Source organism: Limulus polyphemus, unplaced genomic scaffold, assembly GCF_000517525.1.
Source record: "Limulus polyphemus unplaced genomic scaffold, Limulus_polyphemus-2.1.2 Scaffold181, whole genome shotgun sequence".
Lineage (NCBI taxonomy): Eukaryota > Metazoa > Arthropoda > Merostomata > Xiphosura > Limulidae > Limulus > Limulus polyphemus.
This window is the reverse complement of record NW_013665791.1, coordinates 528,368-542,065: the sequence shown is the minus strand read 5'-3', so window position 1 is coordinate 542,065 and position 13,698 is coordinate 528,368. Positions and strand designations below refer to the sequence as shown.

The following is a 13,698-nucleotide window of genomic DNA, read 5'->3' as shown; positions in this document are numbered from 1 at the left end:
TATATATATATATGTGATTTTTCATCTATATTGTATATGAGTATTCTCATATTCTTTCATATTCTTTCATTTTCGCACAAAGTAATTAGAGAGGTATTTTAACCCTTTAATACTGTCATCTAGCAGGATTATATATATATGTGTGTGTTTTAACACAATACAACTTACTTTTTCTTTTTTCAGTGACAAATTACTTTTGATGAGTGTTAGGCTGTTTTCATATTGGTGATACACGGTGAGAAAGGGAGTTTACTTGTATTAAAATTATTTCAAGTACAACAGTTTTTACTAACAATTTTCATTCCAAAATCTCTCTAGTTATGTGAATGTTTAGTTTTATAAAGCGCTCTTCCAATTCAACATAATTCTAGTATATTTAATATTATCCAATAAATTAACCATAGCAATAGGAACAATAACAAAACTAGTTTCATGTTTTCAGAGACAAGCCCTTTTGGTAAAATAAGCATATATCGAAAATTACCTTTATTACAATTCTATTCAGCATTACAAACCATGATTTACTACAGCAGTAGTAAACACAGAGCTAATTCCGTATTATTACTAAATTATGTGTTCAAAAAATAAAAGCACAAAGTTGTTTTATCTATTTCCAGGGACGACATTATGTTTGGTCTCAATAATGAATCTTTTTCCTTCGCCGCTCTTCACTAGATGGCAGTAGTATAGTAAAAGGTGTCGAATAAATAAAAGAATGTTTTGTTTTTGAATTTCGCGCAAAGCTACACGAGGGCTAAATTCGAAATTCAAAAACAAAACAAACCCTGGCAATAGTCTAAAAGAAAGGAAAATATTAGTTAGACTACCCTCTGGGTGCAAGTATAAAAGGTCCAATGGTACTTTAAGATCTCTGCTGGTGTATTGTTTGTAGCTTCACACACACACACTGCTGTTCGATAACTTACAAATAGAAATGGAAGATTTTGATCTCACGTTTTCTGATGTTCATCCACATAAATAGCAAAATCATTTAAAAGTGTAGGGTTATAGCTCTCCATAATGCTGTCGGAAGATGGATGAAAAGCTGTCATCCTGGTCTTTTCGATTCCAGGATTATAACACATTTTTGTAAACAAGGCTGATACAAAGTTCCGTCTCCTATCAGAGTAAAACTCCATGGACACCACATATCTTGAAATGAATTCATTGACAAGTTTCCTTGCTAGGGCTTCTTTTTACTGGTTAGGAACACCGTACTATTCTGGACGTTTGGTGAAATAGTTCATCACAACCATGATGTATTTATCGCCACTGTTACTCTGTTATCAAGCTCTTCGGCAACTATTATTTCAAGTGGTGCTCCAACACAATAGCGCTGTAGCTGCTTATGCTCTTTCTTTCATGGATCTTTATGCTCTTAGCCCAGTTCGCATGATTTACACCTATTTTCTATATATACCGACACTCAACGCGATAGAAGTGCTCTTTTACTCTCCCTCCAGTGTCTTCTTAACACCTAAGTATCAAGCTGCTGGAAGGTTATACTCTCTTTTGCTTTAGGTTGTTCTTCTTTATTATTTTGTACTTCCCATTTTTCGCATTTTTACATTCTTCAATATGTATGGTTTTCGAGATAATGCGTCTACAACTCCATGGTTCCGCCTGGGGTAATACACAATGTTAAAGTTAAATCTTTGTTGTTCCTTTGACCTGGTTGGCTCGAAGATTCATCCTTAGGATACTGTATCCTTTGTATATTAAAAGCTGTTGACTCTTCATAGCCTTTTCTGTAATGACCATGTTTCCCATATTTATAACAATTCCCTTTTTACTGATATCCTTTGAGAAGAGTTGTTATTCGATATAAGCTCTTGTCTGCAGCTCCTTACAAGTTACAACCGAAACAACAATATATTATCGGGTGGTTTATTTCGTCCATTCTGTATAACTAGTTCCCTAACTAATTCTTTCAGTTTTCTAGATTATTGTCAGAGGATTTAATGTTTCAATACTATTTGATTTAACAATCCCGTAACTTCTAGACGATGTCTTTAGTAGATAATCTGCAACATTTATGGATCTAAATTCCATCGCCAACTAGAGAGCTTTTTTCAAAGATGTACATCTACTTTGTTTCAACCTAATTCTTATGTCCCCCGTCTGTTATGGCATATGCAAATTGGTCACGTGCCAACGAATCCATAATTTTACGTTGCGAAGCCAGATAAAATAATTCTGTAAGCTTTTCCAAATATTTTGCAAGTTCCAATAAGGCCTTTTGTTATTCTTCTGTACCCTGTTTCGGAACTTTGTTCTAGATACTTGCTTTTGGAGTGTCACTCAAGCCTGTTGGATAAGACAGCTACCAATGCTCGATAGTTATTACAGCTCTCAACTGGAACGTTACTTATTGTTGTTAAAGCTGGTCTTTTGAAATGGCTAGTAAGATTATTAGCTTGTTGCCCACTATTACATCAAATCACTCTATAAATAATTTAGAATTGAGCCTGATATGTCTCCCATGGTAACTTTCCATCATAGTCTGTTGGTTTCTCGATTGGACGATGTTGTTGACCTGACCAGCTACATTTTGGATTTGGATTTGGTAATGACATAGGTGGAGTAGTTCACTCTGCCCACCACGGGTATCGAAACCCGGATGCTAGCGCGTAAGTCCGCAGACATACCGCTGTGCCACTGAGGGTTGGGAATTTAATAAAGAAGTTAAGAGAGAGAGAAGCATAATACTTAAAGAATTAAGAATAAGAATAAATCTCTTTCAAGACAAGTTCGACAAAACTATTGGAGACTTACAAAGGAATTACCACAATAGAATGGAAGAAGTACAGAAACACTGTAATAACAAAACTGAAGAAGTACAGAAAGCTTGTCATAACAAAACCGAAAAGTACAAAGAAAAATCAATGAGGTAGAAAATAACATCAGTAACAGAATAAAACATTTTAGTTAATGAATTAGTAAATGCAAAGATCAAGAGTCAGCATCCATCCAGGAATTCCCACCAAAGACATAATTTACTATAAAAAAACGAAATAGCAAAACCTACTTGGTCTACATTTGTTAACGCTGCTGCTGCATAACCTTTCCACAGATAGCCATTGTGTAGCTTTGTGCTTAACTTTAAACAAACAAACAATTAAATTCCCATCTCTTACCTCCTGATCATATTTGAATTTTTACAACTGTATTCTTCGTCATATTATATTTTTTTGTGAATTTCTTCTTGGTCTTTTAATTTCGACCTCTCACCTCCTTTTAAGTATTTCTTCATCAATATCTCGTTTCGTCATCTTGGATATGGGTTTAGTCAAAGTTCTAGATTATTTTCACAAAACAACAACAAAATCTCATCTCTGACACCTTCGTTGTAGCGTGTTCTGTAGTTGAGTAAGTTTTTTAGTTTATTTGTTAACGATAATGCTAAGTCATATATATATGTGTAATGCAACCAAAAGCAGCATTTTTGCAATTGACTCCGAAGGTAAGAAAAAAAATTCTCTCAAGATAACTTAGTTGATGAAAAAATTCATATGTGAAAATTAATTTTTTATCCTTACGTGGACTAGAATATATATATATATATATATATGAAATACAATAGATAATGATTGTTGAAGATAGAAGAAATCCTTCAGTTGAAAATTCCTTCAGGGTGGATTAATATCACCTGTACAAAATAATTCCATGAACGAAAATACCCGATGTTTTTGCCCACTCATTAGTAAGTACTATAGCTTGTTACCTTTGTCAACTCTTCAATGTAGGATAAAAGTGGTTTTTCTGAGCTATTTTAATATATTTTTAAAATAAACAATAATAAAAAATGCAGAGATCATGCCTCTTCATTTTATGAGATAACATTCTACAAAATAAAAGGTGTTAGTTGATGTTTTTAGCGCAAAGCTACACGATGGACCATCTGCGCTCTGTCCACCCTGGGAGATCGAGCCCCGGATTTTAGCACTGTAAGTCCGGAACTTAGGCTGAACCCCTAGGAACACATATAGAGAGTTCTAAATTATGTAAATTAATTTTGGGATAAGCAGGTAGAATTTGTGTTTTCTTAAAATACAGCTTCACAAGCGTTTTGTCAAAGACTGTAAAAAATCCATAAGCATTAGCTTTTCCTTGTTCATTTATTTCCTACCTCTGCTTCATTGGCGCATTCTAATTTCGATTTGAGACGTCTAAGAAAGTCTAAAAGGGCTATCTTTGATATACGAATATAATTCATATTGCGACTCCATTTTAAATACAATGTTATTTTTAGTCATTTTTACGCTGCCGTATACAGTACTCAGGTCTCACAACAGTAGAAAATAAAAATAAAGTACAATATTTTAGAATCAAATATTTTTCATAACTTGTAAAAATATTATTTTCTGGTCATAGCTTATACTTGTGCTTTTATTTAAGTTTATAATTTACATACCACATTAAAAAATAAAAACAAAAAAGGTTGAAACCTTACTTCAGTCCACTGTGTTCATAAAGAGTAGTTGTTTAGTCCATTGTGTGCTTATTCAGATGAACAAATAAACCTATTGGGTAGGTGATGGAGTTATGGTTTGCAATTCGGGATTGCAAACGATTTGACGAAATGAAATGGTTGTTTACCGAACTACATTTGTAACATTTGCATTTCCAGGGTTTAAGCGAATAACATATTAAACCTCAGAATGGTTGTTTGTTTATAGTTAAGCATAAAGCTACACAATGAGCTAACTGTACCCTTTCCCACCACGGGTATCGAAACCCGGTTTCTAGCGTTATAAGTCCGCAGACATATCGCGGTGCCACTAAGGGGCGCCCTAGAATGAATACAGCTGTCGAACATTTGCATTTCCAGTCATTCGTGGTCTCTCGTGATCATCTAATCTTGGACTAAACATTCAATAAGATACATTGCTAAAATTCCAATTGATATGATAATAATGATGATAAAAAACCAGGGAATAAACAACACGTCTTTCAATTTGTTTGATTAGTGCTTAATAAAAATCGGAACAATACAGATAAAAACGCTGGATCAAAACGAAATATCTCAACTGATACCTATGTATTTGGTTTTTATCACCGTGTATGAAGTGCATGCGCCATTTGTTTCATGCATTTTTTGTGATCCTCAAACACAAAAGAAATTATCAAAATAACCGATAGAAGTTGTAGAGAAAAGCGCAATATCAGCGATTCCTAATCTTCTCATGACCTTGTTTTCTTAATCACAAGTTTTCTTTTTATCATCACCTTGCGCACGATTTCTTTTATGCAACAAAGCTTCAAGATTATATCGAAAATCATCAACAACAGATTTTTATGAACCGTTTGCAACAACAAGATAAAGAACTTACTAACAGTAGACCAACCAAAAATGGTGAACCTAATAAAAATAATTATCAAAATAAAAGTTTTAAACTTATAAACAGTATCAAATGTTTTTATTTGATCAAGATCAGGCAGACGGACATAAACCTTCTGTGGTAAATTCTACGTTCCATACTTAGTTTAAAAAAATGTCTCTAAGATTTATATGGTTTGTTTCAGAATTTTTACGCAAAGCTATCCCTAATTTTGAACTGGTAAACTAGAGGGAAGGCAGCTAGTCAAAAGCACCTACTGCCATATCTTGGGGTACTTTTGGTGACCAAACAGTAGGATTTGATCGTTACTCTTATATCACACCTACGACTCCAAAATGCGGCAACGGATTACAAACTACAAATCCTGGGATACACAGTCCGAGCGTGCTTACCCAGATGAAGTTCTTTTTTTTTTCTTGACGAAGCTCTCTTTCAAATTTATCTTTAAATCAAAACACTTTGCAGCCAAAGCGTGTAAACAATAACAGCCATAGGTACTTTTTCTGTTTTGTTTGTTTTTTGTTTAGCTCAAAGTTATACAGCTGGCTATCTGTGTTTTATCCACCGTGGAAAATCGAACCGAGGATCTTTGAGTTGTAAGTCCGTAAACTTACCGCTGACCCACCGAAAGACATTACTTTTTCTCTAGCTATCGAAGAGTATTCTAAATTATTTATTATAAAGTTTACTACATCCATTAAAAAGTACCACCCAGATCTTTCCTTTTTTTTCCAGTAAGCTTTCTCTACAGTGTTGATACTTTAAAAACACAATATTTAAATATTTATAAATACCACAAAGTAACTGAAAGTCATATTATTTTTTTTAATCATATAACATTATTCAAATGATAAGAAGAAAAGACTGGGTCGAAAAAAGATGACTTTTTTGAAGTATTAGAGTTTCTTTGAGTCTCAGGATCAAATGTTTATTATAAGTTATACATCAGATAGCCCCCAATGGCACAGCGGTATGTCTGCGGACTTACAACGCTAGAAACCGGGTTTCGATACCCGTGGTGGGCAAAGCACAGATAGCCCTTGTGTACATAATTTAAACAAACAAACAAATACATCAGATATTTAAAATATTTAAATTGTGATGACTGAATCAGTTTAAAAACTTAACTATTTTAATTTTTCTGTTGTTCCATTGTGTAATATTAACATGAAAATAAAGTTTTTAGCTATGAAAACTATAGATTCAAGATATGATTAATTGACATGAAAATAGTAAAACTCGCGAGGTGTTTATAGTTGGATCACTCTTAATATTTTAGGTTTTTATTAATGTGAGTTTAATAAACATTATTTTAATACTAGACGTTTACAGGAAAAAGCGAAACTGAAACTGACGTAGTAAGTGTTCAAGCACTGAACACGTTGGGTTATATTTTCTTAAAATCAGCTTTTAAATGTAACTTTCTGTTTATAGTAATACACACTAAACTACAATCAAATTAACCATACTTATGTTTATTACGCATTTTATCCATTTTTTTAAACAGTCACAAATCATGATTTACGAACCACATCTACGCATATTGCATGATTGGTGAGGGTAACTTGTCACATAAATTTGATGTTTGTTCTTTTGATTGTTTGTAGCTAAGAACAAAGCTACACAATTGGCAATCTGTGGCCACCACGGGCATCGAAACCCGGTTTCTAAGGTTATAAATCCGCAGATTTAACACTGTGCCAGTGGAGGACTTGTTCTTTTAAAGAATGAAAGATGTTGAAACTGTTCAAAAGAGATTCCCTAACCACACTCCAAATTTTTCCTACATTACAAACATAATGAGGATAGCTATACTAAGGCTCATATTTTCTAATTTCCTGACGTACAATAATCGAACTTCGAATTCGTAAGTTTTAAACTGACTGGTAGTTATTACGAGCTTATGTAGCAATATTGTTAAATTCCGTCACGTTTCTTCGGGTACGACACTTAACACACTTTTATATTACTTACAATCATTCGTATTGTAAAAAAAAAATATTTGTATTGAAAAACAAAACAGTTTATGTTCTGGGAAACACAAGTCGGGTATTTCAATGGCTACAACACAACTCCAAATTCAAAATAACACAATCATTGTGGGCTAACAGATTGTTGATTGATGCACAATATTTGTGTTGAAATTTATAGAATATACATATACATAATAAAAATGTGACTTCCTAAAATAACAATGTATTTAAAAATACACGAATTTGAAATGAAAACTCTCGTCTTTTGTGTTTTCTAAAAACACAAATCCCATTACAAACTGCCACAACAATCAGTTGTGTTATAACTCACATAAGTTTGTGTTGTAACGAAATAATACATTGTTTGCGTCAAATGGTGCAACAACTTTTCTTTTTTAAGTACTTTCATGACTCATGTTGTATGCCTTGTTTCTGATTAATATAAATACTTTCTGGATACGTAAGGTTCTTGTCATGTTCAATACGCATGGTCTACGTTGACGTTTCGCCCTGTTAAAAAGCAGTAGTTTCTACGAGATTTGTATCAGGAATAAACGTGATATTTACGTTACCTTCTGAAATAGTTTTGCATTCTAGGTTTTCACCATTTTGAAAGCTACTTTTGGTGTTTGTTTCTGATTCAAACATCTCTCTCGCTTGATTTTGGTTCGTGTTAACTTCGTCCTTTTCTGGCAAGGGCGCTAAGTTGGAATTTGTGCGACTTCTGGAGGGTCTAATAAATGGTCCTTTCTTCTGATAATTTAGCGAATCAAGAAAAGTATTTGATTTAGGCACAACTGAAGTTTTTTCAGTTGAAGGGACAAACGACAGACTTATGGAGGGTTTTTCTCTTGTGACCACATTTTCTAGACTTCGTCGTTTTCTTGGCCGATAGCTGTGACGTCTGCCTTCTAGGGCCAGAATGGACTGCATGTTACTGGAATATAAGCCTGCTACGTTCAAAGAGGTAACAGTTGGCATCTCATGGAATCCGCGATGCGACACCACTCCTGCTATACTCAACGCGCGGTTTCGCTCTTGAAGCTCTTTCTTTGTTTCTGGAACGTAAAAAAATAGTCGAGTAAAGTTAGTAACTAACCATTAATACATTAACCATCGAAGAGGTCATATTAAGCAGATATTGAATGAATGCAGAAACTAATTCTAATAAGTCTTCACATTTAACTTTGTTATCCCTCTACGAGCTAGATCAAACAAGCATCAAAGTACCACGTATTACCATTATTTGGTGATCATATTTAACTGCGAATTAAGTCAAACAAGCATCAAAGTATAACGTTATTCCCATCAGTAGGTATTCATGTTTAACCCTGTTATCTTAAAGCTAGTATATTTTCAGCTTTTATGCAATTCGTTTGGTTTTTTTTTATTTTGAATTTCGCGCAAAGTTACACGAAGGTTATCTGCGCTAGTCTTCACCACCCACCGCCAATTTTTGAGCTACTCTTTTACCAACGAATAGCGGGATTGACGGTCACCCTATAACACCCCCACGGCTGAAAGGGCGAACATGTTGGTGGGACGGGAATTTGAACCCACGACCCTCAGATTGCGGGTCAAGCGCCCTAACCGCCTGCCAATGCTGGGCCCTTTAATGCAATTATCAAATAATCACTTCATCTTCCTGAGATATGTTGTTTACTGTTGTTGAATTTTCGCGTAAAGCTAATCTAGGGTTATTTTCTCTAGCTGTTTATAATTTTGAAGCAATAGACTAGAGAGAAGGCATTAGTCAACACCATCAACCGCCAACTCTTGGTTTACTCTTTACTAACGAATAGTTTGATTGATCGTCACATTATAATGCCCCCACAGCTGAAAGGGCGAGCATGTCCAGAGACGGGTTTCGATCTCACAACCCGCAGATTGCGAGTTGAACACCATAATGAACACAGGCCTTCCAACACGATTAAGGAAGTTAACTAGTTAGTGATATAGTATTTCAAGTATTACCTGGAGAGGCATCAGCTGCTTTAGTGGATCTAGGCAGTTTTCTCAAATAAAGAATATTTATCAGGAAATAGAAAACGCATAAAAAAACAGAAACGTAAGAATAAACACGGAAAGTTTTTCGAAATCCCCAGGCATCCGTCATGAATCCACCACTAAGACTTCCAAACGCCCTTCCTAGAGGAGAGAGACAATAGTTTAAAAATATATCTGTTATGTTTGATCACCCTATCACATGATATAGTCTATGAGCCTGGGTAACTGACCGGTAACATTTCGGGTGACAAAATAAAGCTCCAAATTATTTAAAATGATACCAGATTCTCTAGCAACAACCACTATCTTCCGTAATCTTGTATTTTATCATTTTAACACAAGTTGAGTTAAGCGGTTGTATTGTAATCATAATTCCAAAATATATTATCGTCATTTTGTTAACTGTTACATTGCAAATATCAAATAAGTATGGAAGGTGGCGAGAAAATAGGAAATATTCCTGGAAAATAGTTAAATACTGCATAAAACATAGAAAGGTAGTGGATCCAACCCAAAGTCTCATTTCATTGAAGGACATACGCTCCTGGAATACTTTGCTGAATGCAGCAAAAATCAGAAAACACGAACATATTCTAACAGTAGCTGCTCATGCTTCACAACATGGAAAACACGAACAGATTCTAACAGTAGCTGCTCATGCTTCACAACATGGAAAATACGAACAGATTTTAACAGTAGCTGCTCATGCTTCACAACATGGAAAACACGAACAGATTCTAACAGTAGCTGCTCATGCTTCACAACATGGAAAACACGAACAGGTTCTAACAGTAGCTGCTCATGCTTCACAACATGGAAAACACGAACAGATTCTAACAGTAGCTGCTCATGCTTCACAACATGGCCATGAATCTATAGTCATAAACAGTGAAGATGCAGATGTTTTTTCTGTTGTGTCTTGCATTATTTCTGCATCTATTGACTTGAAGTGTGAAACACAGAACTGTACACGTTATGTAGATATCACCACCCTTGTAAATGCTCATGGAAACGAAATCTGTAAAATTTGGCTATAGATGCATGCATTTACAGAACGTGAAACTGCAAATACCGTTGCTGGTTGAGAAAAATCAAAAACATTGAAACTTCTTTTGGATTCTACTGAATACTAAAAGGTGTTTCAACAATGAGATTTGTTTGTAAAGTTACAGTGTTACATTTGCAACGTGTATAATATTATTAAGTGCAACGCGAAAGATGTAAATGAGTTGCACTAACTAATGTTTTGTTCAAAAAAGGAGAGAGAACGATTAATCTACTTTGTCTCCTTGTGTTGGTAGTCTTTAGAAACATTGCTTGAGATCATAGCACTAGACTGACATCTATAAAAGGTGTTTATAACAACTTCCAGATACTCAGTCTCCTGATGGCCACGGATGGATTATTAAAGACTCGGATGTAATTGAGACTAATCGGATGGTTGGACTAACAGCTGTGTCCGTGAGTGCAAACAGCCTTTTTATGGGTGGCTCTCAAAAGGTTGAACTATTTGTTTGTGAATCTGTTTTCAGAAGAAAGATTTGCCGAGTTTGTATTGTTTTACATTTGAAAATGGCAAATGTAATGATTTCGATCAAATTGGATTTCAAAATATTACATTTCTGAGGCTTAACCTACTACTTACACAAGTCCACGCGTTAAAAATGTCGATTAAAGACATTGAACATCTTAAAAAGTTAAGGTAGAATTTGTCCCCTTTACTGGTACCAATAGGTCAATTTTCAGGGGCAGGCTCATGGACTAATAGTTAAGCTGTATCTTATTATATGAATTATTGAATGTTATTTAAAGAAAAGCATAAATTATATCACAGTAATCTCGTTGCACCTTATTCCTTAATTCTAACAAATCAATGCACGAATCTATAATTGCTGCTAATGCCTACACATTAGAAAAGTATTTTTGACATAAACAATGTTATTAATATTTTAAAGAAAATAGTTGTATTCTTCAAGAATTCTTTATCAGTGTAATGAATCACACTCGTAACTGAACTGGGAGTTAAAGAAAAACTCACCAGAAATGAAATGAAGGTTGTTCCAAAGGGTCATCATGGTTGTAAGCATCTCTAAAGGTGCTAGATGAGTGCAGTAGAGTGTAACACCAACTGTCAACAGTGTTACTGTAAAGTTCTCCATCGTCTCATAAATTAGACATAAATATGGATTGGTGGCGTATGAATATCCTAGAAACCTTATAGTATAAGCTGCGAAGGCTAAAACAAGGACGTTGACATAGCCTATTTTCTCAGTTATCCGCGAAGAATATATTGCCATGGGAACCCCAGTTCCTGCTCCAACAGTGAGAGTTAGTCCCATCAGCAGGGTGGAGGATTTTAGCTCACTCTCCAGAAACCAAAATAAAAAGTTTTCCAAAAACCCCAGGAAATCCCCAAGAAGAGAACATGAAATAACATAAGATCCACTTCAATGTTGCATATCAAAATCCATAAGTTTTTGAAAGCTCCCTCTGATGGGACCTTCATACTGAGGTCTACAAAGAGCGATACAATGGCTGCTGTGAGGTACAAAGCTGCATAAAGATAAAAACATGGAGAATAATTCTTAGCATTTTCATCTTCACTGATCCAGTCTACCAAACCTCCGCTAAGTGGAGCAAATGAGCACATGGCTACGGCTTGCCACATGCGCTGGTAGCCAACATCTGCATTGTACCTTTGTGTCACTGCCATCGAGGCTGCATCGAAGAGTCCATTCACGAGTCCGATTCCCAGTGACACACAAAGTCGAATAGACAAGTATATCCAGAAAGTTTTCATTGAATTTGTCTCACCATCACACAAGTTCTCATTTTCTTGAGCCTTTATTTCACAAATAGTTAAACAGCTTGATGTATCCCCCTCTTTAGACTCTGGTATACACATAATTCTTTCATAAAAATTCCTTCGTACGAAAAGTTGTTTGAAAGAGTGTAAGATATTAAAACAGTGTTGTTTTCATTATCTTGTAATGAAGTAGCATTCAAGTTGAATATATGAAACACAGTGCTTTCATTTTTGCTAACACAATTCCGTTGTTTTATATTGTCGTTTTCAAAGCATAATTCACTATCAGAAATGATTCTCTTGTTCTCATCACAAACATATTGGCAATTTGAAAGCTCTACTGTCATTTCTTCCATATGTGCAGAGTTCTTAGGCGTACAAGAGTTACTCGTGTTAAGTCTGACAATATTTGGAATGTTCGGATCTGAGTGGCAATTTAATTCTAATATGACATCCTGAAAACTTCTCTCCACAGGAGGTGTGAAGTAAAGTCCAAGACACGAGAGAGCTGAAAAGGTAAGGAAAAAACAAAACAGTGTTTTGAAGTTCCCGATCCGATCAGCCAGAACTCCGATTAAAGGTGCCACGAACAAGGCCACTAGAGGCTGGACGGCAAAGATTATAGCAGTTTCCCGGATTGACATGCCGAGAGATTTAAGATGCACTGTAAAGTAGGGGTACAGCGTAGCCTGTCCTGTTAATAAAGAATAAGTCCAGTAAAAAACGTTCATATCAATCAAAATAAATTGAGAATATAAAACTGAGGAACGTAATAACAAATATGACGAGAATTTCCTATTCATACGTTGGTTATTAATCTAAAACATAATAGGGAAACAAAACTGGAACAAAACTACTTATTTACTAATATCTGATCATGAAGGTAACTTTTTAATGGAATAATATGATAAGTTTTAGTTACATTGTATTAAAACAAATGAAAGAATATCAAGAAGTGAAGATAGCAAATAGGGTTCATTCTTGCAAAAAAAAAAAACACTTAACATCTTTAATATGTAAAAATACATATTTGTACTTAATATCGAGTATTTAACGATTTAATCAGCAATAGTTTGGATTGGGCAAAGATGGGTTTTGTTTGTTATATGTATACACCCACCTCCTCCATTGTGTGGTATTCTTTAGTTTGATGTTCCAGCGTTTCTACGCATGGTATACCTGTTTCCTCAACTGCTGAGTACACTTTAAACTAATACAACGAATAAAATATAACAAAACTATTCGAAAAGAATATTGATTCTATTTTCCTTACCTCCATAAATGAGGAACATCAATATCTTGACAGGAATCAACTCTTTACGAGTAAGATCTTGCCAAAAAGACTTCATGACTTAACCGAATCAAAATGGAGTAAATATAAACCGAGGTTCTCGTAACATGGATTCAGAAAATGACGTCCAGGTGTTAAAGTCTTATGATCATGTATTAAAGATGTATAAATCACTAACACGTTTACACAGATGCATATAAATAACAGCTACAGTAATGTGCTCTTTACCTCACAGGGACAAGATTTAAGGGGGAAAGACGTAAAATACGAGTTGTTCTT

The 13,698-nt window shown here is 34.8% G+C and overlaps 2 protein-coding genes across 2 annotated transcripts; both read right to left on the bottom strand.

Moving 5' to 3' along the window:
- Positions 1–6,801: 6,801 nt before the first annotated feature.
- On the bottom strand, positions 6,802–12,035 carry LOC106478116 (major facilitator superfamily domain-containing protein 6-like). The gene is given in 4 exon segments (XM_022381658.1): positions 6,802–8,373; positions 9,290–9,463; positions 11,361–11,765; positions 11,768–12,035. Coding segments are annotated over 4 exon segments (1,392 nt in total). The 3' UTR covers positions 6,802–7,828.
- A 146-nt stretch (positions 12,036–12,181) lies between these two features.
- On the bottom strand, positions 12,182–13,698 carry LOC111084947. The gene is made up of 2 exons (XM_022381657.1): positions 13,402–13,698; positions 12,182–12,822 (listed from the first exon to the last, which is right to left on the bottom strand). Exons 1-2 carry the CDS (start codon positions 13,475–13,477, stop codon positions 12,182–12,184), a joined length of 717 nt encoding a protein of 238 aa, XP_022237365.1. The 5' UTR covers positions 13,478–13,698.

What these genes read in the sequence shown, in the direction of transcription:
- LOC111084947 (XM_022381657.1), bottom strand. Translation starts at nt 13,477, where the DNA reads ATGAAGTCTTTTTGGCAAGATCTTACTCGTAAAGAGTTGATTCCTGTC. An exon ending in GATGTTCCTCATTTATGGAG is followed by an intron (nt 12,823 to 13,401) that starts GTAAGGAAAATA and finishes CTTTATTAACAG; the next exon opens with GACAGGCTACGCTGTACCCC.